Here is a 27,309-nt window from a genome sequence, read left to right as displayed (position 1 = left end):
CCATGTACGCCTTCCCCACGAGCGTAGATGTGGTGCGACATGGCTTGGAGGGTAACGCTGGCTTCTCCAGGGAGGACGCAAGTCGAGGGGAGAGATAGCTCGCAAGCGCATCCTCCACCCGAGGCATCCTCCCATAACCACGGTCCCTAACGCCCATCACATTACTGTAGTTCAGTGATCGGGGTGTGGAAAGCCGTGTAGAGAAGGGTCTGCCCCATGATTTACTCAGTTCATCATGTAAATCAGGAAAGAATGGCAGAGACCGGCGTGGAGGTGGCGCGTGGTGCTTAAGAAACCTTTCATCAAGCTTACCACTAGCCTGTGGTGTCCTCCTCCTGTGGCCAGTTGATGTTGAGCTTAGCCACGGCTCTAGTCACCATCTCCAGCAGCTCGTCATAGTCGGGCACCGCCTGATGACGCTGCCCCGACACACGGAAGTCATCGTCCACTATGCTGAGCACGTCCACCTCCTCGGAGTCGGATTGCTGCAGCGTCTCCGAATCCAAACCACAAGCGGGAGAAGCCGAGAAACGGGCTCCCGAACGAGGAAAGGAAGCGTCGGAGCCAGCGGATGAAGGTCGGGAAAAAGCCTAAGCCGTCCCAAAATCCTCCGACAGATCACGCTGTGTAAGGTAAGGTAAGACACACTGCTTGTAGGACTGGAGCTTTCTTCAAACAACATACAGAGCGCCTGCTGAATAGAAAAAAGCTAATGATGGGTGTGTACAGGTGTGCTTTATACTCCTCCGGTTATTCCGTCACACCTTACCGTTCTAGCAACAAACCAATAGGATTGGAGTGATTTCATTCACGTTCAAACCTGCTACGCCTAGAGGCGTTCCCATAGTGTCGTAACCGACGCAGTTCAAGTTCCCTCGAAGGGGAACATTTAAGCTAAGGGGTTTTATGAGTTTTAGTCACTTATCACACCACACATTTGCCAGTCACATTGGTTTGTGTTAATTGAGGAAATGGCTTTTGGCTTGTTATTTTCTTTATCGCTGCTGCTGTAATACTCCTTTGGTAAGAATAATCTGTAAGAAAGCTATAGTATCTACTGCAGTATGACTACAAGAAGGATGCAGAATAGATGTTGGAAAACAGAGGGAAATTATGGTACAACCATGGCTACAAGTACATCGTATTTGCACTAGAAGCCATCCGCTCATCAGTGATTTTCTCTGTGATTCTCATGTGTACATCAGACAGGAGATGTGTGAGGAGCGGGCTTTTAGAGAGGCTCTCATGAAGAAGAGCATTGTTCCTTTTTTCCACCCAGAAAATATTCCATTATACCAGGTATGAGTTCACTTCAATATATAATATATTTAAATATGTTTTCGAGTCAGCATTATAATAAAACCCTTAAGTCACATTGGTTCGCCATTTTGGACTTGTACATAGAAAAATACACGATATTCAGCAAGAGATACTGCACTGTTGCTTGTTTTCCAGAACCTGCTACAGCACCAAACAGGAGACATGAGGAGTATATCCATGGATCTCCCTCCAATCCCCAAGTCAGACAGTGCTGAGGCCTTCCCTAAAGATGACCCACAAGAGAACAGTAAGTTATTGTCCGTCAGTATTTACTAGTAGCTGCTAAGATGAGACTCATTTTAAAGGTTGTCCTGTGGGGAACCCATATGGAGAAACTGGGACTCAATTGAACTATTCTATATATATTATTATTATTTTAAAGCAACTGTAGAAATGCATAAAACTATTAACTGTAGATTCAGTAATATGCATGTTGTATAATATACTGTATTTGTGTTTGTAACTGCAGCACCACGACCCTTAAACCCAACACCCTCTCAATCTGCAAGGTAATGAAGAACCTGTAATGAACACCCCCCACCCCCCGTGTTTCATTTTGCTAAGTTGTTGTGATTCATACATTATATCTATTAATTTTTATTTAATAAATTGCTTGTTTAAATTCTGTTTGTATTTTCTGTTGAGACATTGCTTGACCTCTGCTGGTGTTTTGCTCTCAGTCAAGCAGCAGGAAGTGACAGGATGCTTGAAAAAAGACCCACCAACCCCACGCCTAAGACTGCAGGTATAACAAATGAGGAATTACTCTGAATATTACAGATACATTTTTAGTCTGAATTCTATTTGAAACATCATTAGGCAAGAATGTTTGTTAAACCTGTCACATTTCTTGGTGGCATGGTACAGAGACCTAGAGTACCAGCAAAACATACTTTTCTGTTTATCTTGAGGGTGTTGGCCATGAACTCCGAGAACGAATATGATTCACAGTTACTGATTTCCAAATCATTTCCAGGTTATGCGGGTGGATTGATCACTTTAAATTGCATGAATGGATGAATGACCTTCTCTTTGTGTGTGTATGTGTCCACGCCAGGTGAAAGCAGTGTGAGGGGTTTATCTGGCCAACATAAGTCAATCCAGGTGGATGTGACTGGAAAGCCCAGGAGGACTAAAGTCAGACTACCAGCCTCGATCCTCAGCTCTAAAGCTTGCAGCATACCAAATCAACAGGTGCCTAAACATTCAACATGTCAAGACTTATTCTGCAATATAGCATTGCAGGAAAACTTCTCTACAAAAAAAAAGATTGCTTATGAAAATGTTATTCATGTCAACAAATCAGCTGTGTTTCAGTATATAAATGCAGTGGGTTAGTTATTAGTTAGTGTCAAACTTCAATTAAAAACCTAGTCCCAGTTAGATGCCTGGTCTGGTTTTTATAGATTTGGTTGGTTCTTTGAATTCATAAAATCTCTTAAAGCCCACCGGGTCGCCCGCCTCAGGTAGTTCTAAGCTGCAAACTTCTGTTACATTCAAACCCTTGCCAAACGAGTTCACACAATGCTACTAAGCCTATCACCGCAGTGATTTAATGTGGTGACATTCCTGTGCTGATTCACAGCAGTAATGCCACTTGAATTGAAACAGAACAGAGATGACACACAACTCTGTCTCTGGAGCTACTGGAGCGACAGAGTAGACTACAGCAGCTACGCATATGGCTGAAAGAAGTGTCCGAGAAAAGTTGCTGATGCTCCAGATAAAAATGAATCTCTGCGTTCAGAGGAAGGATAACAGTAATAAAACTCACTTGAAGGCATACGTCATAAGCCCTCGCAGTTACCCTCACTGTCAGAAGGGGAGACAAACGTCTCTGCACTGCAGGTTTAACTTTTCCTTGGTTTGACATGTTATCTATGAATATTATCAAGTATCCTAAAGTGACATCTAGAGGTGGAGATATGCCACTGTAGAATATGTTTGTAGAATTCAGTTACTTCCACTGGTTTCTGCTGTGCAGCCCATGATCAGCCCTAGATATCCTGTAATTATTCTGTACACTCTGTCACTCTATCACACACATACGGTTTGATCCATGTATAGATACACATCACTCCACTCGTGTCCCCTATAACAGTTCCTGTCAGTGGAAGAGCCGGTGAGGAGGAAGTGTCGAACTATTTCTCTGACCGAGCCAAATGTCATAGTGAGGGGATTCCAGCTCCTGCCGTCCAGAGTTGACTTTGGTGCAGTGCAGGAGGGCACCTCCTCGGCCATTACTGTGTTGATGAAGAATGTGGGTGTTGACACCTGCAGGTAAACACATCAGATTATGGATAGATGGAAGCATGGATACATACATGACGAGGCAAATGTAGGCTTTGAAAACCATGAAATAGTTTAGTTGCAGCTTTACAACTGGTTTCATGCTTATTTTAGTATGTCAGGAAGAAATGAGTGCTGTGGTAGGTGCAGGCAATTTGTGGGTCACCTTCAAGTCCAAGGGGAAAACGTTGACCTGTAACTATTTGTGGTTTGTTTCGATCCCTCTCTCTGCAAGGTTCCATGTGAAACAGCCTCCTCCTGCTACAGGCCTCCGGATCATCTACACTCCTGGACCTGTAAGTTTCCAGCTGGATGTTAAGATTAAATGTTAATGTTAATATTTTTGACTAATTAACTTATATTGGATTCATACATGTTTAACATCACTGATATTTCTAAAGATACATATTTCAATTAGTGATTAAATAAAAATTACATATGCGGTCTACTGTTTGTCTGTCTAGGTGGCTGCAGGTCTGCATGTTGAATTGCAGGTTCAGCTGTTTGCCATGTGTGTGGTCCAAGCAGGAGAGGTAGAGCCAAAGAAGTACTTCTCCCAGGATATTATCATCCACACTGAGACAGACATCATCTACCTGCCTGTCACTGCTAATATCCTTTGGACACCTCAAGAAATGTTTCACTTTTAAAGAATCATTTTGCTTTGCCATGCTAGCCTTAGATTGCATTGTCCTTACTAAAAATTCAACAAGTCTGAGTGACTTTGGTCCTTAAATAACTTCACCCATCCTTCCTAAGAGGTTGTATGACATTTGGCTCAAGGACAACACCAGTGCACACAACAAAAAAGGCTCCAGGGTCCGTCAACTGTCTTCCAGCCTGCCAATTGAACGGGGCCCCATACAACCATGCAAACGGCCCAGTGCCGTCCTGACCAGTCCTTCAGCAAACACTGGTCAGTCTCTTGTACTAAAAAAAAAAACAGATGTGGATAGAAGGCAGTCACAATCTCTGAACATCGCTTTTGTTTGTACATTTCAGGACACCCTAGTCTCTGAGGAATCACCAATCTGATCAGATTTCACATCATTCAAGTATTCATCTCATCGTCACCCTACAACATTCCTGTGTTTTATTCCACAAAAATGAAATATTAAATGGATTTTTATATCTTCCTCTGTTACAAATAAAAGCTTTATCAACTCTTGAATAAAAAGTAGCAAATGTATTTTAGGCTTTTGGGTAGACATATTTTGTGTGTGTGTGTCCTCCAACAAGACTGCTTCAGTTGTGCCCATTTTGATGAGCGCCTCTACGGGGGAGACGTGCGCCCGTGCGTGTGCTCAGGTGAACAGATGGGGGTGGGGATGTTGGTATATGACGTCAACGGAGACCCAACGCAAGGTGAAAGCCCGTCACAACAAAGTTGAATAATGACAGTAATCCTTGCTGTCATTTTGTTTTTGTTGCATTTCGATGCCTCCTATTTAGCCTCCACGTTTATCGCACAAACCTAACGCGCGTTATGCTCACGAGCATTTTCCTTCATTTAGTGCATCTGCGGCTTGTGAAATCCTTGGCTCCGGTTGGCTCTCCTGTGTTGTCGGTCACGCGCTCACACGTGCATATACGCACACTCGGAGCTGAGCATCACGAGAGCCAGAAGCAGCGAAAGCGACTTGAGGGGGGGGGGGTGAGACGCGTTTTGACTTCGGTTGCTTAGTCACATTTTGCTTTGACCGGAGAGGCGAAGGATGGAGCGGGTGGAAGAGAAACACTGAGCGGGTCCGCGGGAGAAGACAGAGGAAGAAGGCAGGGGGGTACCGACATCCGGAGTAGATGATGCTTATTTGCCGCAGGCCCCGCCATCGTGAAATTGGATACCGACTTGCGACGGATGGGGTGACCGAGCTTGCTGCTCCGCCGGGGAGGTCCCTGCCTTCGGACGTTACCGGGGTGGGAGCTGCCTGTGCCCGGTTCTAAGGAAGGAAGGAGTGGCAAGAGGGAAAATGCAGACGGAGGAGGAGACGGCCACCGCAGAAGAGCCCATTTTGGAGGAAGGGTCAGGACGAGAGCAGGTGAGGAAGGGCATTTTCTAAATTTGCTCTGTCTCCCTTTACAAGTACGCGGTTGTTTGTGCGTGGGTAACGTTAGAAAGAGTCCAGTTAGCGTAAAGTTGCGCATATTTTGCCCAGAACCACCTTGCATTTTAATGTCATTGATGCTCGTTTCCAAACAACCCGTACTTTCTACAGCGTGTCCCACATACCGTGGACGACTCCTGGTCTTTCATTGACCAAAATGTATTTGCTGTTGTTGACGCGAAGAACCAAGGGCACGGAACAGGACCTTGGCTATAATATGACTGATGAGGCTAGGTAAACGGAGAGGGGAGTGAACTCTTACACTGCCTGTCTAGAAATAAGCCCCCAGCATTGATGTGATGTCTGACAACACTGTATGATGTGTTACTCCTGGGAGAGATGGTCTAGCCCTTTCCCAGTATAGTAGATGTCCATTTAGCAGCTGACACCACTAAAATACACTAGAGGGTGACATCACAGTTTACACACACACACACACACACACCCCTTTCAGACAAAATTACTCATGCCACATGTGCAAGGTGAGAACACAGCCTAATAACTGCCAGCAAATTGCTTATTTATTTTCACCAAACAGTGTTTATACAGGAGTTGATCATTTATAATAGTAGAATAATCTTCTTAACTACTTAAGACCAACATCTTTAGCAGACATCACTGTCTTTATACACACCTCCCCAACACTACACTCTACTATACCTGCTCTGAAGCACTAGTCATTTTCCTGAACCTTTTAAGTCCTTTGCATATTGTTCAAATGTTCATGTTTACACTTAACAGTATAAAGCCATGAATCGGACTCCCTGTTTAAAAGACAGTACTCCCTGATGCCCCACCACCATACACACACACACACACACACACACACACATGTCTTTAAAATGTAACCTCTCCTCCAAAGCAGTTCACCACCTCCTCTACTACTGCTCCCAATACGTTGGAAGCAGCATCATTTATTCAAACACATCATCTTTATAATAACACAACACAAGAGAAATAAAGTAAGCAAAGCAGGAGCAAAACATTACGTAAGTCAGTTGCCAGGACAAAATAACTAACGATGTTGCCGCACTTGATTCTCACCACCATTCCCAGTCGCACTTAACATGATGACGGTCTATACCCTTAGAGGAAAGGCAGTGTATGCATGTGTTGTATAAGGAACGGGTTATACTGCTAAGGAGGAAATTGCCAAATAGCAGTGGAGTTTACTTAGACTGAGAGAATGGGTTGGTGTCTCACTTATTGAACAGGTGAGACAGAAAGGTACCTGTTCTGCACACAGTTCAGAGCACATTTTTCTGTGGGAGATGGAACCTCCCTTTGGGCTGGACTTTGGGCTTTTTCACTTTGCAAACCTATTACAGGCACAAAAAAGATATAACTCAATAAAGGTGAGGAAAAAAGCATAATAGCACCTTTAATAGTCTTTTTTTAATCAGACTATCATAGACATTTTTGATTATTTGATTGATTTCTTTGCCCATTATAATTCCCCTGAGCCGCAAAAAGCAGCAAATCCTCACCTCATCTCACCTAAAAAAAATGTGGACCCAGCTGATCACGCGAAGGCATTTCAGTCTGTTAATTCTCTGTCGAATTAATAGTTGATTAATCAATTAATCGTTTTAGCTCTAATGAGCTTTAAATATCTTACCTGCGTGGCTTTAAGGCATGAACCTCTTACTTTGACTGACTGAGTTTTATATATTAATTGTTCCACTACTACAACATATTAGACTGGCCGAACCAAGAAATGGTATTCAAATGAGAGAATTAAGCATTTGGCAATTACCTAGGGGTAATTTAAAGCCCTAGGCACCTAAAATGTAGTAACTAAGCCTGTTAAATGATGCCTTTCACTTAATTCCTAGCTTCTCCCCTCACTTTACCCATGGCTGTAGTGCAGTGCAATGTAATGTAATGAATTCAGTCTTCATCTGTTCTCTCTGCTTCCATTACCGTCTCTCATCTTCCCTTCTTGGTCTCCTTCCTGTTTTAGATTTGCGTGTTGTGGAGTATATAGCATCATCATCCTATCTCTCTCTCCTTGGCTCTTCCTCGTTCAAACATTTGCACACTCATATCTCACTTAACTTTATTCACTCTCTGGCACACATGGGTATGCATGTACACAAGCACGCAAGCATTAGTACAAATTAAGTCGAGCCAAGTGATTAATATTAAAAAGCGCATCTCTGATTCATACGTATCGCCATGCAATCTAATTCTCACATGACAATGATTCTCACGTGTTTCCATTAGCAGAGAGGCCTGTTGCTGCAAACCAAGTGAAACTGCGTTCCACCACATGACAAACTGTGCACAGGCAGCTTGTGAGAGAGAGCTATGAATGAAATGGTCAAGAACAAACTGCTGATGATGGAAGTGGAAACAAATGCATCCAGCCCTGCTCTGATAATCTTCTCACAATCTTCAGTAGAAGGAAATGGGTTTGGTTTAGGTTTTAAGTTTTCAATGTTCAATGGCATATGTTGACAATAACAAAAAATGGATGGAGATAGTCAAAAGCATAGACAGTGTTTTGATAGTAATCTTTGCCATGGTTGCAGCACCCCAGGTTAACACAAAATGTATGCAACTGTCTACACTATAAGATTAGAACAAAATTTTATATGTCAGAAATTCCAGCTACAAACAAGATAGAGATCCCTGCTGCTCGGCCACACAAATGTCTACAACAGGAGTCCCGTACGCTGCCTCAACATACCAGACAAAAAGTGCTTTCATAAAGAATCATTGACAGAATGAAATGCAGCGTTGAGTTCATAACAGTTCATAAAAACAGCCTGCCTGCCTTCATGAAGCAAGCCAACAATATGTAGAAACGTTAGGTTCACTAATAGAGAATGTGTTTCCTCAGGTAAATGCAGTTGCTAAACAGGAGCAGGTGATGCGTGACATAGAACATTACAGAACAGGAGACTAAGTCCAAATAATATTTAGAGCGAATAAACATGATCTACAGATTAGTTTATGCCTGTTGTAAATCTTTTTCGCTGCCGACTCAAATACACAAAGCAAAATACTGTCTTTTTAAGTAAATTACTCCTATTACACAAGTTTAAATGGTGCTGATAGTCAGTATAACAGCACTTGGACGTTGTAATAAATATATCTCTTTGCTTTACAGGTGTTCTGAATTAATTGTTGATTACATTGAAAATAAACTTAATTTCCACCTGCCACTAATGAAAGCGAAGATTGCAGTTGAGCTACAACGTCACATGGATAAGTTTCTGAAAGTAACATTTAATACATTATATTTATTTCACTTATAGGTGACCCACACCTTGTTGGTGGATAATTAGTCTCTATTGAACACACTCTAAAACAAATAATTTGTAACAGGGCAGTAATGTTTGTAACACAGTGAGCATTAGATGACGCATTTTATTACCCAACATCCCTTGTGCTAATGATTTGTTTGTCTATTTTACAGTTACAGCATAGGTAGTAGAAACCTGGCATCCTAATTCACTCTCTCTCACTTGTGTTGAAATGATACATCATTTTTTAACAGCATACTGCAGGCTTCAACAGCACTTTTTCCTGTCCTCACTTCATTTGCCACCCACATGCTAGGATTGCTAATTATAGCTGCTCCAGTCACACCTAACCAGCTGAATCAGTATGAGCAGAGACACAGTGGGATGCACACGTTTTCTACTAGACACCTTTATGAGGAGGGATCTGAAAAAAATGTCTCTGCCCTGTGCTCTAATGTAATTACCATACCTTTTTGGTTTATTAAATATTGTTTAGGGATGATAAAACACTAAACGTCCTGATATGCTTATGGTAGATGCCATCTCCCTAGCTAAATTTGACCTGTGCACAGACACAAATACAAAGAGCCAGTAACTAAATATGTGGCAGAAATGCACAGTTACAGCACCATATTTCAGCAAATACTACAAGACCAGATTAAAGAACAATGATTGAATTTAGAGACATTTACTGGCTGGAGCAAATCCTATTAATGAAAAAGCCCTGTCAGTTGCAGTTTCAGTAGAGGCAGGAAATAACTACAGTACAGTATGCACACGGTCTTCAAAATCCAAGCACAAAGTGTGTGATACATGTCCAAAAAAAACAAAAAAACAGAACAAACAACCTGTGATTCATGTCAGCTATGTGGGCTCTTCTTCAGGCAGCTGTCTCTAGTGACTGTGGATGCTAAGGAGTATATATAGAATATAGAGACAATTTGTCAAAGTATCAGTGTTTTCATCCCAGCAGCATTTTGTTAGATGATTATGTGTTTTATGCAAATGCAGACACTGAATGTAAGTCAGTAATGAAACATTAATAAAGAATTTGTCATGTAAGGACCACGCTGTATCAAGCCTCTTCAAAAGAGCTTGCGAGAAGGGCAGTCCAAACCTTCAGTATGAATAAAATGAAAGCTGACACCCTCCAGACTAGGCAATATAGATTTCTTTTCATAATGATTGCAAGGAGAGCGAGCTTTGCCTTTGATCTGTTACAGCCTGACTCAAGAACCAAGGCTCAACAGAGGCAGCTGAAAAAGCAGGAGGATCATGACAACCAGAAACTACTTATTATGCCAAGAGTGCATCCCCATTGGTCACCAGTTCACTAGCTTGGTTCGCCTGTATTACCTTGTGGACAAACCTTACAGATGCTTTGTAATCAGATCAAAGCTTGACTGGCACACAGATCCAATTTGTTATTGATCGTTATTGGCGCCAGTACTGATCTGGATTGGGTACTGGCCAATGACATGACTAATCCACAGTAAATTAATTTTTTTTATGCTTTTATTATCACATTTATTCAGTCAGAGTGGGCTTCCAGTTCACGTTTTAGTGCAACATCAATATTTCTGTGAGTTCTACACACAGTGACGTATACAGAAATTTGTGAAAACCAGAGCACTGGAATTGGGTCGGTGTGATGAAGTGGGTTTGATCACCACTTGTCCCATACAGGCCATTACCTTCTAGTTTATACATATATGTTTATGTTTTTTAGTAATTTACCATAGCTTGTGTAAAAGTGCACCACTTACTATCCCGGGTTGTTTTTTGTTTGTATTATGTTACAGTCGACAGCAAAGCATATGGTAAGTTAGAGTAAACACACAGTCATAAGTTAGTTTCAGCTCAATTTTATTAGGTAGATTAGATTAGGTTTTATTTGGCAGATGCCCTGAGTCGAGGTATCTGGATGAAAAAAGTTGGACCAGTTCATCCCCAAGAATAATAATTACGTGAAAAGGAGGTGTTTACAGGAGCTTTTTCTTACTTCTGAGTTGCTTCTGATCCATAAAAGACTTTCAGTGTCTTGAACAAAACAGCTCAAACTGCTGTTTACTGTAGCGTTTGATTATGCTGTATGTGCATTGTTACTTGACCCTCTATTAGCTTCTAGAGCTCATATCTAGCAAATTCCCATCAATGTACACTACCAGCGTCATTTAGAGTTGACGATGGACAGAGTGCTGATATTTCCGAGTACACTACATCAGATAAACAGTTTACACTGGACATTGCTTTGTGTGGTATCTCCGTAAGCACACTTGTTTATTGTGCACTTCTTCTAAACCAAGCTGACTTAGTTGCAAATGCGTGTAACTAGTCAACCCCCAGTTAATTGTGAAAAAAAGCTTCTCCAGGCTCTGACTCTCGGCGACAGAACATTTTATCACCGGTGGGAAAGAGAACTGCTAATACTGACAAATACTGATTGGCATAAGTGCACACAGGAATAATTTGACTCCTGTCTTGGGGCTGATTTTCCTCTCACTGGGCACACACCAGCTGCAGAGACTTAATGAAAATGTCAGCTGAGGCCTGTGCTGGGTTTTATTTTTTTATTGCTAGAATATTCTCTTTTTGGCATTTATGAGCAGAAGGTAAGAGGAAAGATGACAGGAGAGAACTGGAGCCAGGAAGAAAAAATGAGATCCACAGGGAGGGATTTTGGCAGTGGAGTTCCCTGGAGAGAGGCGAAGTCTGTCGCCGCTGCCATCTCTTTAGTCTCTCCCCCTTGCCCTCTCTGATTTTCCTTTCCTACTTGCATTCATGAAAAGTTCATGACCGTTTCTCTGTCTCTCTCACGCTCCTCATCTCCTCTCTCTCTCTCACTGCGCTACACTTTTAGCCCAATCAATCCACTTAGAGACAGACTTTGAAAGAGGATGTAACAGAGGAGACGTGGGGGTGAGGACAAAGGCTGGTGCGGGACTTAGCTTGGGATTGAAGCGTAAATGCTTAGGAGGTGGGAGGGAAGATTCGGGGAAGGAGAAAAAAATTACATAAGGGAGGAGGAAGGAAATAGGATGTGGATAGAAAAGGCAGACAGAAAACAAACAAAATGATATTGAATTGCACAGATGACAATTGTATCTAACCTATTTTTGGATCCCTACGTGTGCAGTTGGATCTTTTTGGGGGGCTTTTGCAGAGAGATGGACTGGTGGAGTAGAGGTGCCCTTCACACTGCCTTTCACTACTTCCCCTGGATGTATAGTAGTAAAAAAAAGGGGTGGTGGTGGTGGCATCCTGATGTGCTGACAGGACAAGCAGACTTGGCAGAGAAGAAGAGAGGACACTAGTGTCATCCCATCTTTTTTTTGTCATCTGCTTCGTTGCTCTTGTGCCTGTCGCATTCTGCACGTGGCAGAGTATTACAACACAGAGAGGGCACATGCAAATATAGACACACTCACACACTTAACACAGGAAACAGTACCGACGTGAGTTTCTGCCTGTGTTTCTGTCACGTACATTACACTACATTACATTACACAATAATACACAAGGTTGTTTTTTCTTTTGGCACACCCCATCTATCTCCCCCTCCCTCCCTCATTCACACACACACTCACACATTGAAGCAGCAATGATACGCTGCCGATGTTGGAATCAGTTAGCTGGAGAACAGTCTAGAAGCATCGTTCTCGTCTAAATTATTCACATACTCTTTGCTGTCTGCATTACAAGACTGAGAACATGCATGCTGGTGTGTATGGATAAAGAGAGAGATGACGAGAGAGAAGAGGGGCACATTAGACCATCTGTGTGTGTGTGTGTGTGCACCTGCGCGCGCTTGAATGCACTGTAACATGATGTCTTCCCAGTGCAAGTTAGGCTGTGTCAGAGTGTGCACTTAGAGAGGCATAACCAGTGTGTGTGCCTAATATGCAGCACTTATCCTCTGATGGGTAAGGGGTGGTGTAATGCATTCCTTTGGTCAAGGCCTCAGCTTACACACTGGCTCTAAAATACCACACCTGTTTGCTAAACAGGATGAATATGATTGGGGGGGTTGTCACCAGGTAACACAAATCTGTTACAAACATTTTCTGTCATACTACCATGGCTCATTTTTTCCCATAACTCATTTTCACCCTCATAAATTATGAAACATTAACACTGTGAAGTGTGCTGTATTATTTATTATAATAGTCACTGTCAACATGAGGACTTAGAGGTTTGTCTAAATGACTGACTCGGCTCAGACCAGAATTGTGGCTAATGTTTTATGTTTATCTTTGAAAACAGCTTGCCTTACATGTTACAGCCCTCATGTTAAACTGGTACTTGAATGTGAACTAACCCAGTAACCCAACCAGTATCATTCAGATAGAGGCAAACTGGTCAGCACTCAAAATCACTGTGAAAATGTTCTTTGCCACAGCTTGCAATGACAATGCTAATATGCCCTTGTTAAGCAGGTGTAATATTCACAATGTCTTAGATTGGTGTGTTAGCATATTAATATTTGCTAATAGGCACTAAATATAAAGTAAAGTGATGTCATTAATTTTGCAGGTATTTGGTCATAATGCAAAGTACTGGACAAATTGAAGTTTTGACCTATGATGGCGCTAGAGGAAAAGTCATGGCAGTTCATTCAATAGTCGTTGAGACAAACCCAAAGGCTAGACAAAAAGTCAGGGATCAACAAAGTCATTTGTCAGTGCAAAGTTATGGTAATCCATCCAGTTGTTACTGAGATACTTCAGTTTGGACCACTACCCATACTTGCCAACCCTCCCGATTTTCCTGGGAAATTCCTGTTTTTCATCGTCCTCTCCCTGTTTCCTCCTGGGGTCACAGTTCTCCCGTCTTTCTCCCGATTTATGACAAATGTTCACAATATTTTTATTGCACAGTTCATATAAGCCCTACAACTCTCTACTGTTTCAACCCAGACAACAATACAGCTACACCAAATCTCGTCTCCTATTCCTGTTGTTTCCTGTTGTGCCTTCACCTTCTCTACTCTCTTTGTGTCCCCACAGCAACGGCCAGTCCAACAGTCTCTGGCCTCCTCCCTGTGTCGGGAGTCTCATTGGAAGTGCCTCCTCCTGACCCTCCTCATGTACGGCTGCTTTGCCACGCTCACCTGGTGCGCACTCTGCCGTGTACCCGTTCTCGGCTCCTCCTCCATACCTCTTGGTGCTGACGACGATGCCACCTCGGCAGCCTACTATAATGACATCCTGCACATGGAGAGTCCGTGCTCTAGTGGCTACGTCTACATCCCCCTGGCCTTCCTGGCGATGCTGTACGTGGTTTACTTGGTGGAGTGTTGGCACTGCTTCTCTAAGATGGCAATGTTGGCCCATGCTGAATTCCAGGTATGAGTGAAAAACAGTTTTATAACTACAGTCTACTGCTGCAATAGGAGTCTAGCAATATGTCTATGACCTTGAGCTACACAGCAGAATCACTCACTGAAACTTGTTCAGAATGGTAGTGTCAGCAAAATGTCTTAGACAAAATAAGATAAGTAAATACAATTATGCTGTAGTAAATGTCTGCACAGACAGTAGCACCCCAAACAGGCATGCAGTTTAGTCAGAAACATTTCACAAGGAGAGAACACTGTTTTACTCTCAATTTCCTGCTTGAGTGTAGGGAAGAATAATACATGCCCACTCATATGGAAATGAGCTTACCTGGGGCTATCAGTCTATCTTTTGTCTGTTCTGGTCTGCTCTCTCTATAATCTGGAAAAGAAATTTTTACGTTAGTCCAGACTATCATGGGAACACACATCCTATGATTAAGTGTAGCTCTAAATAGAGAATACAAAAAAACAAATCATAACACCATGAACAAACCTTGACAGGGCCTGGCTTGCACCAGATTGCACACACTTAACTATGCTGTTTGCAAACAATAACAACATAATAGTTTTTTTCTCCCTGTCCCGGCTCAGGCAATATTGCATCTTTATATTCAGATTGTTCATCCTCATTTTTAACAGGTTTGTTTGGAAAGACAGTTTTACAAAAGTGGCTACAGACTATGTGTTTTTCAAACACATGCCTTATTTTCCAGGACTATTGTGCCAATATGAGGGCTCGCTGCGCTGTATGAAAGGTACGGAGCCAGAAAGGGGGGGGGCGCGATTTAATCCGCCTCTGAGCTGGGAACGTTGGTAGTAACAGAGCCGGAACGATGTCTGTGTGAAAAGCCACAGCCGGTATGCTGGAACAGGTGCGGCGTTTTAACGCTGTTGTGTTACACCTCTCTGTCTTTTTATTTTGTTTTTCACCATCTAACCAGGAAAGCCGGATCGCTATGTGAAAGCACACATGGTTGTGGGATTATGCCGCAAACTTTTGCTCAGTATGAATGAGCAAGTGCGGCATATTGGTGTGCATTCTTTCCACATTTATTGCGGGATCTCTGTATAAGAGCGTCAGGAAAGTCACATGTAAATGTGACAATAAATCATTGATTTGATGAAACCTTCATTCCTTGACGCAGGAAGTGTACGAGCGTGTGCAGAGACTTCAGCAGGCCACACCCTGCATTTGGTGGAAGGCCATCAGCTATCACTACGTGAGGAGGACCAGACAGGTGACAAGATACCGCAACGGAGATGCATATACGACCACACAGGTGAGGGATAACTCTTCTTAGCACACATACTAACACTTCACTTCACATTCACTTGTTTCTTTTTATATTGTTAACAGCAACACTTAAACACTTAAGTAGTAATTTTATAAACTTTTAAAATAACTGCTATGCAAATCTTAATTTCTCCTATAGTGAAATATTGCGGGGCTGTGTGCTAACAGCTGTGTGCAGTAAGAAAAATATTCTACTTAGTAACCATGCTTTATTGATGCTGAACACATATATGAAGGTTAAAATGTCTTCCCAATAACTTGATTCTTCCTTTCTCAAACTTCCCCTATGTTCTCCTTCCTCCTCTCCCGTTTCCCTTACATTAAACTCCTCCATCTATGGCCTGGTCCTTCCTTCCTCAGGTCTACCATGAGAGGGTGAACACTCACGCCTCCAGTTCAGAGTTTGACTACGCCCGCTATGGTGTCAAAGACGTATCAAAGGAGCTGCTGGACCTGCAACTGCACCCTGCTGTTCGCCTCCGTTTCACCAAGTGTTTCAGGTCAGACACCCACCACTAACCACAGCTGGTCAAAAGATATGGTGGGGAAGTTATTTTGGGGAGTAAACAAGCTATTAAATATTGTTTTTGCTCTTTAGCTTCTCCAGTGCACGTGCTGAAGCTGCCTACCTGACCCAGGTAAGTGGTAAAAAACAACATATTTAATATTATAGTTAATTCATATTTCATAATTAATATTATTACAGGGACTACAACAAATTATGACAATGATAATGATGGCAGATTTACCACTCAAATTTATAAGTAATTAGTATAGTAACAATCGGCCCTTCAATTTCAGACAGATCTTATTTCTGGTGATTTTTTTGATCATTGAAAATGGCAGTTGTCACTGGCAGATTGAACTGTAGCTAGCTAATTCAATTTACTTTAGCTCCATGGGTTTGTCCCAGCCAGCTAGTTTTATGTATGTTTTATGTTTATATACTTTAAAAGTGATTGCAGGCAAATAGTTCGCCTCCGAAGCAGAGATATGCTTCTTGGCCTTTGAAGTAACACTGTCTTACATAACTAATGCATTCTATTCTCTTTCTGTCATGCCAAGCGAGCACGCTTCTTCGGGGAGAACGAGGGGCTTGACGACTACATGGAGGCCAGGGAGGGAATGCACCTAAAGAACGTGGATTTCCGCGAACACATCTTGGCATTCCCAGATCCTGCTCACCAGCCGTGGTTTTCCAGGCATAGGGTTTTCTGGCTGGCTTCTGCTTTCCTCCTGTCATGGCCGCTGCGGGTTGTGTCAGAATATCGCACAGCATATGTCCACTACCATGTGGAGAAGCTGTTCGGGGAGGAAGAGGATAGTGGCGGAGGAGGTGGTGGAGGGGGAAGAGGGGATGGGGTTGAAGGAGGGACTGAGAATGGAATCCACCCAGGAGGGATCGGGATTGGAATTGGGCTGAATGGGACTAGTTACAGAGCCATCTCTCGAGTCAATACGGTGGACATGACAGAACTGGAGTGGCACATCCGCTGTAACCAACAGATGGTCCCGAGCTACTCTGAAGCTCTCCTTATGGACATGGACTCAAATGGGGGGACAAATCCTACCGCCTCTACACCCATCTCTGGGCCTCCATCCACCACCCCCAGCCAGGGGACCAACCCACCTCCTCTAGCTCTGCCGGTGGTGTTCAACTCGGCTTACCTCCTCCAGAGCTGCCCCCGGTGCCGGAGGACCACGTCGAGTTCCAGTCTTCCCTCCAGGTTAAGGGCCCCGATGGGAACCACAGCCCTCCTGAACGCTACCGTGGCAGGAATCAGAGCAGCAGGGCAGGGTGGTGGGGGTATAGGAGGAAGGTTGGTGCTCAGTCGGAGCGGATTCTCTCTTGGGAGACTTGGAGGAGGGCGCCAGAACAGTCTGTTTCATTCAAGAAGTATGGGAGGAGGGCTTGGAGGAAGTAGGGAAGATGGAGGAGGAGCTGGGGGAGGGGGGGGGAGCGGTGGTAGTGGAGGAGGAGGCGGAGGATTCCTTGGCTTAGGTTCAAGACAGGACAACGAGGAGACCAGAGGAGTGCTAGAAGGAGAAGGGGATGATGACGAGGAAGAGGATCAGCTGCAGGAGGAGGAGGTCAGGAGAAGGGAAGACAGGGGACACGGAGGCAGAGAGAGGGATGAAGAAGCAGAGCAAGACAGCGGAGGGGGAGGCGAGGGCAGGGAGGCTGATGGGGGAGGGAGGGAACGTCCTCCATCGTACCAGGATGCATTCTTCTTTCCTGTCCTCATTATACACGGAGAGGAAAGCTGCCATGCCGGAGACGACATGTGACGATCAAAAAAATAAACACATGAAAAGCAAGACAGTATGGGCAGAGGCCGAGGGAGATGAAAGAACGCACCGAACAGAAAGAAAAGAGTGGATCAGAGAAGAACTGGATGAGGACATGCTAGACCTGAAGAATGAATGAAATGAGAACAGAATGAGGTTGAAGTTGGTTGATGGCATCACCAACTGCAGAGAAAGAGACGAAAGGATTCAGTCAGAACAAAGTGTGAGAGGTAAGAGCAGCTGTGTGAGAGACAGAATTACCAAGGAAATGGAGAGAGGGGGCGGACAGATGGAGTGCATACTGTAAAAAGGCCGGCTGGTTCAGAAAGAGATGAGAGCTGATAGGGAGTGCTTCAGCAAGATAACATGGAGTCTGAGAATATGAGTGGAGGCAAGAAAATCCTTGCAATCGTAGACTTTGCTACACAAAGATTGTGAGATACTTGGGAAGAATGGAAAGACTGAAAACTTAGGAATGTCTATTTCCAGATATATCTATGCAAGAACAGAAGTGGGAGGACTAACACGTCTAAAGTAAGAGCAGTGGAGAGACTCCAAACAAGCTGAGTGGTGGTGGAGTTTTTTTCCCCCCAAAAGAAACAGAAGTGGAGGAATTGCAAAAGGGTATTTTGAAGGCTTGAAGCCTTGGTTTTGAAAAAATCAAATCATAGAGGTGGACTAAATGTAGGACTCATTTAAAGAATGAAATGCAGAAAGGGGAAAGAATCCCTAAATATTTCATTATATTTCAAACGGATGAGAACACAAAGGATTACAAAATACAGAGTAGAGAAGCAGAGAGAAAGAAACAATGACATGCAAAAAACATGCAAGACAGAAGAAGAGAAAATACAGTTGAGTATTGGTATTGGAACAACAGACAAAGAGAAGAAGCTGAAAATAAAATGGACACAGTACTGACAGAGAATTCATGCAGATTCTTTAAAGACAAAACCCAATCATAAAAAAGATCAACTCAAGAGGAGGAGAAAAAAAGACCGGACAAAACACCCTCTGAGCAGCAATCCTGACCTTGAATCTAGTCAGGAAATCAAAATAACATTCAAGTAGTTCCCCAAGGAAGAAGCAGGTCCCCATGACAAATGAGGTCTTCCTCAGGTCTTTACTATAGAATGTTACACAGCATGTGGCTAGCAACCGAAACACTTCAATAATAATAAAAAATAAAAGAGGAGAACCAGTGATTTTCTGGCTCTCTCGTCATGCCATCTTACTCCTCACTTCACCATTAGCTTCCCCCACCACTCTGCAGCCATTACTGATATGGAGCTGATAGAAAAAAACACCATAAAACGAGGGAGTGATTGCTTCCTCTACTCAGCTCTACCCCGCTCCTCTTTTGTCATGCTCCTATCTGCTCTCCTCCCTCCCTTTTGTCACCTCTTCCGTACTCCTCCATCCTTCCTCACCTCTCTTTGCAGCGCAGAGGTGTAATTCTGAGCAACACATTATTGCTTTTTATAAACATGACCAGTTATGTTGCAACGTCTTTTTTTTTTTTTTTTTTTTTTTTGCAATTAGCACATTTCATTCTAAGTGAAGTGAGTTGTACCAAAATAGATTCACTGCATCCATCATTAACTTCCCCTCCTCTTTTCCTCTGCCATCCTCTCACTTCCGCTCCTCCCTTTCGTCTTTTTAAAGTGCTGGTTATGTGATACATCCCTCTCTGCTCCTGGAAATGCTGAGATCAGATTTCATCTCAGCTCACTCCACATATCTCCTCTAGGCAGAGGTTTTCACCTCTATGATCTGATTTTAATAACCAGATATTTCCCACTTATTTGACATTTTTTATCACCTTTCACTATTTTGTGTCTGTTTTCAAAGAAACAGAAAGAGATTTGAACAAATTGAATTTATCCAATGTGAGGAGAAAAAGATATAGCCAAATTGGCCTTGATATACGCAAGTAAAATGGCTAATGTCCACCAGTTATGCCTGTGTAGATGTGCTCTAGTGTTAAACATTTGTACCCAAAGATAGGCTTGTGCAATATGAAGAAAAAATACAATAACCAGAGAACCTTTCTCCAATATCAATATCCTATATATCACAATACTATATGTGTTAAAGCATGGGAAATCACCTCTTTATCTCATTTATGTCCATAATATTGGACTGCATGGGAAGTAAAACTTGAGCTATCAAGCTCAGCTGGCGTTCTCATAATCAAACAATTGCTGATGAGAATTTGCACTATTTAAAATAAAACCAACAATATGATCACAATGATCAATAATGCCCAGCCCTATGGTAGAATAAGTGGCCAGATTGTGCCATGCTGCTACCTCCTCCTCTTGAATCCCCCTGCAAATAAGTAATAAAGCTCCCTGAAACATCGCCTCACTAAAAAAATGTGTAAAAGATAGCTGGCATAGAGATGCATGTAACCTAATAACAGCTAGGGTGCAAGAGCTACTAATAACTATGTAGCAAATATGTCTGCCATTGCCAAAAAGCAGAGATCCATGGTCAATCAACACAAATTTAGATATTTTAGAAACATGTAGACAAGGGCACGGACAAGAATCCACAGGGGTGAAACTCTGTGACTCTGTGTCCTACTTCCTGAGTTAGTATGGTTTCATGGAAAATCAGTCCAGGGAGAGGCAATGGGCACAGACAACACGACCATCAGTGCTTTGATGCATTATATTTTTTACAAAGCACACTAAACCTGCTACAGTAGCAAGAAGCAGTTAGAGTAGTTAGATGAATATGTCTTAACCTTCCCTGCATAGCGCCCTTCAAAGGTCACTTCAGCCACTTTGTGATGTTGGAAGGGTCTCCCTCGTTCTCGATCTGCTTACTTAGGACATGATACTGCAAAGCACACTGTAAGAGTGAGGGAAATGTCTTACATGAGGAGTTTCCTGAAAATGGAGCAAAACACGATGCTTGACGCAATCTCGATAGAACTGATGGACATGTTAATGAACATACGCAAAGGCACACAAATATGGATATGGTGACAACAACCAGCCAACCTGGACTCAGCAGAGACAGCAGGGAATGTTATTTCAATGAAACTTTCCGGAAGGATAAAGTAGAGCATGAGTGCTGACCTGGTTTGGTGTACGACACACACACACACTCGCTCTGACACACATTCACACACTGATTCTGGCTCACGGATCTTCTGTTGCTCTGGGGGACATCAAGCTGAACTGGGCACAAGGAAACTAATGCACAAAGTAATTAATGGAAGAAAGCTGACAGGGAAGGTAAACAGCAACAGGGACATACGTATGTCTCTGTATGAGTGAGAACTGGAAAATGAAAAAGACTTGCCTAAACAGCCGCTGGAAGAAAGAAGAGATTAAAAGACAATTATTTTTACAGCTATTTATCATTATCTCAGTCACTTGACTTGTGGATCAAATTGTCTCCATTAATGTCCATCAACAAAAAGAAGTACTATAAAGCACTGACTCCACCACCTGTGTTCATTTTATTTAATTGCAAGATGTTGCGTTCACTAATTTCCCAATCGATCAATTTTTGTTTAGTTGTAATAACAAGGCTTGGACGGTTCTGTCCAGTATGAGTTTTTGATCATATAGCCTGTTAGCCACTTCAATTTGAAATCACAAGAGGTGAGCTTCAATTTACAATCTGATTACTTTTACCTTGCTATCTCTAAGACTTTGCCCCCAAATGTGACAAAACAAGTAAACACAATTCAGTCTGTAATTTGCTACTTTTATATCATCTGCATACTTGAGTAGACATTATTTCAGGTTGTTTAAGTGATGTCTAAAATTCAAATGCCTTTGTAAGCTACAGAAATGTCTCATGTCTTAACTGAATTATTTGTTTTATTTTTTATTTTTGTAAAACAGGCAGTGGTCTTGGCTTCTCAATGAACTTTGGTCGGTGAGCCTCTAGTTCAAGTCTAACTTTGTTTATTTATTGTTTTTAAACAGGTGTTTATCACTCATGTGTTGTGACTGGATATTTATATGGTGTTTTATTATCTCAAGAGTGTGTCAACCATGTGTCCTCAGCCGCTTCAGGTGTGCCAAGAGAACTTTGTGCCCATGATGTCTTACACAAACACACACACACTCATGTGCGCTTGCATGTTTAGTCACAGCAGTAAAGCAGCCATTATAACAGCTTATTTTAGACTAAAGTGACATTAATCCAGTACCTGTAATAGCCCCACACATGCAGAGTCTTAACAGAAACATGCACACACTGAAAGCATGAAACTGTCCTGCTATGTTGCCTTTTGTGCCCGACGTTGCCAACTTTTTTTGCTCAGGATTTCAGTTAATGCTGCACATGCACATAGACGTTAGTAGCTGGTACAGGCGGCTGCACCAAGTCCACGCAATGTGCAATCTGTGCTGGTGGACTGTGCTATACCACCAAACAATTACATGAGGTGACAAAAGGGTGGATTTACTCAGGAGCAAAAATAAAAGATACCCATCAAGTGATCTTTATCTGCAATTTTAGTTTGTTGTTGATGTTTTTGTTATTTATTTTGTACATTGAGTGAATGGCTGAGGTGCAGCTCATGTGTAAATCCACCCAGAATGTGGCTAATATGTTGCAGTATGTTTGGTTTAACCTGGCAAGCTGGGTTGTGGTCCACTAGGTGGCAGCAAAGCCTTACATATTGTGACAACACAGCGCTGTGTGGTACCACATTTAGAGGATGAACCAACAGTGAGTCAAGACAGGGTAGAAAACAGCTGCTGTCCTGCTCTCTGTTGGTTGATACTTAAGCATGTTGCACATCTGCACACACCCCGGGCAGTGATGTCAAACCAGCTGATAAAAAGCGCCTGCTATGACATTGCTGGTAGAGGCCTGGGCAGAGGTGCAACAAATCTGAAAGCTTAAAACTGCAGAGGGCAGTGCTGGCCTATGTGATTGTGCATTTATCTTCTAAGGGTCCGCTGATTTTGTTATTTTCCTTCAACTGTGAAAGTGTTGCGAAGAAATGTTGCCCATATCCCTGCTTTGTGGCTGGACTTACATGTGTTGCTAAGCAGCTTTCTGAACTTATAACCACAAGCAATGGGTGCTTCAGTCCTTAAAATGACGGCACTGTTAGATAAAGGCAATTAGCAATTTGTGACTGAGCCTCCATTTCCACTGCGTAACTCATTGTCTGGCTGTGTTGCTCTATATGACACAAAGATACAAATAAAATGACAAAGGAGGAAGGTGGTTTGCTTTGTGATCAACATTTTGAAAAGACCATTCTAAAATACACTTTCTTATGCTCAAAGTTAACGTGAGCACAAAATTCTGCTCTTGTTTTCCACCTTTTTAGCATCATCACTTGTCTTATAAACTGCTCTAGCAATTATGACCGATGTATTGGTGTCAATACTGTTACTGTTTCTCTTGTGGTCATGGGACGGGTGGAAGAGTCATACCAAGTTTGTCAAACTGTAAAAAAAAAAAAAAAAAAAAAAAAAAAAAAAAAAAAAAAAGTTTTAGAGTTGGTTTGACCGGACATCACATGAATTCCAGCTGCATTTTCAGTTTTAGTTTTCAGAAACACTTGGTTAGACTAATGTGGATGCTACAAACTATCAGGTAACAAATATAAATCTGTGATCATTGACTGTTATTGTACCATTATTAACATTAGACTATCCAAATGAAGTCAAATTGCTATTTCCATAGGCCATCTTAATTAAGTAAAAACTGACCGATAAACAGAAACCATGGTATTCTTTTGACCTCTGACCTCAGACACTTTAGCGTGACTCTACATGCATTTTAAAGACTAAACTAACAGCAGCTTGGATTACTGTCTGTTATTATCCAAAGGCACTTTTTTGCTGCACTTTTAAAAATGAATAATTGCAGTTTTCCATTGTGCAAAAACTATTTTGTACCTGTACTGAGCCTTGTATATGCGTGATACAGTGTCACCACCCTTTTTGTTTTTGCACTGGAATAATGAGCAGCTGCGTGTTGTCGCATATCCTCGATGCAATAACACGTCACCACCTTTAGGCGGCGGTCTCTTGTCCTGAATTGGACACACAAAAAACAAAAAAACAATAGCACCAAAATGATGACTGTATGTTTAAGCTCAAATGCTGATAAACACATCATTATATGCGACTGTAATGTGTCGGTGAGAGGCCATCAGAGTTTAAGGGGGTCACGGCAAATTTTCTGATCAGGGTCAGATTATAGTTGGGGTCAATTTTAAGAAATGTGGTCATGATCAGGTTTAGAGATGCAGTAGCTGATCAAGTAGCACCTTGCTTAAATATGTTCAGTGTCACCTGATTGTTTATTGAGTATCATCATTGGACTGTAATGCTATAAAAAGCTGTATACAAGTAAACCTGTGACTTAGCTGGTCAATGCAGTGAGAGCCCCTGCATTCTTTGCTCCAGCCTCAGACGATGATGATGATCATGTCACATGGCATTTCAGGATACTCGTGTCTTGCAAAATATTTAATGCGCTGGATTACCTGTGAGCTGTCGAACAAATGAATTGTTAACCACAATGTAGTTGTTATGTACATGCAGCCTCTATGGAGTTTAAACAATAATGTCACATACGACGCATTATTGTCTTACACCGTGATTTGTAAAGCCAGGAATGGGCTTTCTGTTCAAGCACCGTCGAGCAAAATGTCCTCAGTATTTAAGCTAATTAATATGTAACTGATAATGAGATTGCCAATATCACACCAGATTATATAGCTGTTGTCACTGGCCTGTTTAAGATAATGTAATTATTTCATTTGAGTGGAGGTAATGGAGCTGGTGGCAATAACACTGTTAAGTGATGCGGTCCTGGCGATGATGATGACAATTAATTATGGAAGATACAAATAAAGTCAATCTGCTTGGTATACCAGGGTTTGGTCTTATGGGATTTTTAACTCAATGATATCTTTACAATTTAAAAGATTATTATGAATATATTATAGAATTTTTACAATAAATGTTCTCTTTTTGTTTATTTGACCCCTCCAGCTCTTAATCTTTTGTTAACTGTTTCATTTGTGACATATTTGTTACTTGCTGAAGCACAACTCCTTTAGTGAGCTTTTTCTCTGGATTAAAATAATGCAAGCATACAGTTAGAAACATTGCAGATTTAAAGATTATTGACTATATTTGGTGTATTTGCCGTATCGGGGAATGATTTTACACATCAGCTCATTTACTTGTCAAGCAGAGCAATACTTGGTTGTACAATGTCTTTTTTGGCTCTGGAGGGATCGCTCCAAAGATTGAAAAAATTACCCCTGGGATGTTTCCCCAGCATTTACTAGGCAGGCTTATTTAACAATTTCATTTTTGTGTGCATGCAAAATTAAGTGAAATTGGTATGTGATTATACCTAAATTACATTAGATTTATTTAGATGAAGCATTTATCTAAAGCAGCTCTCAATAAGTGCATTATGTGGATACAATACAAAAAGTTGCAAGAATCATTTTAAGAACATTAACTTCATTAAATATGCTGAGCTGCTTCAAGTGCTACATTTAGATACACTAAGAGATAGAGAAGGTTTTTTTTATGGGCAGAGGTGCAGTCTGAACAGAGTTTCTGCTGTCCTCGATGTAAGGTTGACATTTTTTTGGCGGGGTGGGAAACGGTATCAGCAAGCACTAGTTCACTCAGAATCATTTTGATCCTGTATAATATTGCTATCATATCCATGTGGGGACTTAGAACATATCTGGTAGAGTTCAGTAACTTACAGCGAGCGTGACTTTAAAACAGTGATTTATATTTCTCTGTTGAATTCACAACTTGTGATTTAGCCAACATTAACGTCTTTGTTAACGATACTAGTGTAGTATCTGTATCTGAACTATCTGGTGCATTGATGTTGACCATTGTTAAAATCTCTCTTACAAGTCCCACAACTTACAATACTAAAACACAAAGAACGATACTAAATCACTGGGGTACCCCTTTAAGAAAAACAATTTTCTGTTGTTAAGTTTTATTAGGCAGCACAAAATAAGGTGAGGGTAACAACGTCTCCAGTAATGTGCAATCAGTGTGCCCTTGTGTTGTTAATTTTCTGTATCTCATATATTGTCATGCATCAATCTTAGATTGGCCTACTGCACATACAATATTCATAAAGGTTATTACTATTTCTGTGCCCACACTGAGTATGACAGGCTTCAATATACATAATATACTATCTTCATGTTTATGCAATGGCATATCTGTAGTAATGTTTCTCTCTTGATGGGGTTTTTCCTGTATATGTAGGGGAGCAATTCCATCATGTTAAACTGATTTGACGTGGAGTGTGTCTTCCCACACAAGCGCCTCACTATTTGGTTGTGTTTCCTTTATTGTCTCCATAGAATTGCTCACACTACTGAGAACAGTAACTCAGGAGGGGGAGGACTTCAAAGCACCATTCTGCTGCATTTAAAGTGTCTGTTTATCTGTACATCCAAGCTCAGGTGCTGACAACGAAGCACTTCCAACAAAGGCTTATGTCAACTGGAGTTATGTAGGGTGTCAGGAGGAACATTTCACTAGATTTGCTCATCCCGCGGGACTGTCTAAAAGCTACACTTCACAGTGTTCATCTGTTTTTTCATAGAAATAATAACAATAAATACACTATGTCACATCTTTATTGAAGTCAGGAGTTGAGCCCAGGATCAGTACACGAGACACGATATCTTTCGGACTTTGCGTCCTCTGTGAGCCAAAAAATCAGATTGCCTGCTGCTGTAAAGGACTGTAGTTGTGTCTGATCTCACAGTGCAGGCTGATACTGTAGGTTAGACCCTAGAGGACAGCATCATAATACTGCCTGTTTCTTGGATGTTCAGCCTATGAGGTGAATTTAAAGCCACCTTTCATTCAAAAATCCCGTTTTGCTTTTTGTTTGTACTTTACTTGAGTGTTGAGTATTAGTGAGTTAGAGAGGGAAATACTGTATTTTTACTTATAATTATCTAGCTTAAGTTACTACTTTACAAATAATGTTTTGCTATGAATAAAACTACCCAACAGCATATACATGTACAGTAGAAACAATTAGATGAATAATCGTTTAGCTGATTGACAGAAAATTAATTCATCATTTCGGTAACATCCAAAAACCCTTCACGGTTCCAGGTTCACAAATGTGAGAAGTTGCTACTTTTCCTTTTAATCTTCTTTTAAAATAATTTTCAGGTTTTGCCCAACCAATAGTCCAAACTTGACTGTCACTTTATGACTTTGTGATGGCCATACTCACCGTTGTCAGAGTTCATACAAACCAAACAATCAGTTGAATAGTGGATAAAATAATCAGCAGAAGAATCCATAATGAAAATAATTTATTAGTTGCATTCCAATACAAAATACTTCAAAGTGAGCTCCACCTCAACCAACCACAACAGTAAAATCCAGCTTTACAAGAAGGCACGAGTAA

The 27,309-nt window shown here is 41.8% G+C and overlaps 2 protein-coding genes across 6 annotated transcripts in view; both read left to right on the top strand.

Annotated features, from left to right (window-relative positions):
- Positions 1-4,796, top strand: part of spag17 (sperm associated antigen 17) — a 68,855-nt gene extending 64,059 nt beyond the window's left edge. For all 5 annotated transcript variants that reach the window (XM_046065401.1, XM_046065398.1, XM_046065400.1 and 2 more), the window contains exons 40-49: positions 1,206-1,299; positions 1,456-1,567; positions 1,790-1,829; positions 2,001-2,065; positions 2,378-2,514; positions 3,422-3,600; positions 3,845-3,905; positions 4,074-4,221; positions 4,355-4,525; positions 4,612-4,796. In XM_046065401.1, the coding sequence (XP_045921357.1) occupies positions 1,206-1,299; positions 1,456-1,567; positions 1,790-1,829; positions 2,001-2,065; positions 2,378-2,514; positions 3,422-3,600; positions 3,845-3,905; positions 4,074-4,221; positions 4,355-4,525; positions 4,612-4,628 (1,024 nt within the window). In that variant the 3' untranslated portion in view covers positions 4,629-4,796. The remainder of the gene's footprint in view (positions 1-1,205; positions 1,300-1,455; positions 1,568-1,789; positions 1,830-2,000; positions 2,066-2,377; positions 2,515-3,421; positions 3,601-3,844; positions 3,906-4,073; positions 4,222-4,354; positions 4,526-4,611) is intronic.
- A 471-nt stretch (positions 4,797-5,267) lies between these two features.
- On the top strand, positions 5,268-23,090 carry LOC123981056 (transmembrane protein 151A). Its single transcript, XM_046065673.1, has 6 exons — positions 5,268-5,648; positions 13,972-14,310; positions 15,449-15,583; positions 15,958-16,097; positions 16,196-16,235; positions 16,663-23,090. Exons 1-6 carry the CDS (start codon positions 5,580-5,582, stop codon positions 17,884-17,886), a joined length of 1,947 nt encoding a protein of 648 aa, XP_045921629.1. The 5' UTR covers positions 5,268-5,579; the 3' UTR covers positions 17,887-23,090.
- Positions 23,091-27,309: the final 4,219 nt, after the last annotated feature.

Source organism: Micropterus dolomieu, linkage group LG12 (assembly GCF_021292245.1).
Source record: "Micropterus dolomieu isolate WLL.071019.BEF.003 ecotype Adirondacks linkage group LG12, ASM2129224v1, whole genome shotgun sequence".
In the NCBI taxonomy this organism is placed as follows: Eukaryota; Metazoa; Chordata; class Actinopteri; order Centrarchiformes; family Centrarchidae; genus Micropterus; species Micropterus dolomieu.
This window is presented reverse-complemented; position numbering and strand designations above follow the sequence as displayed.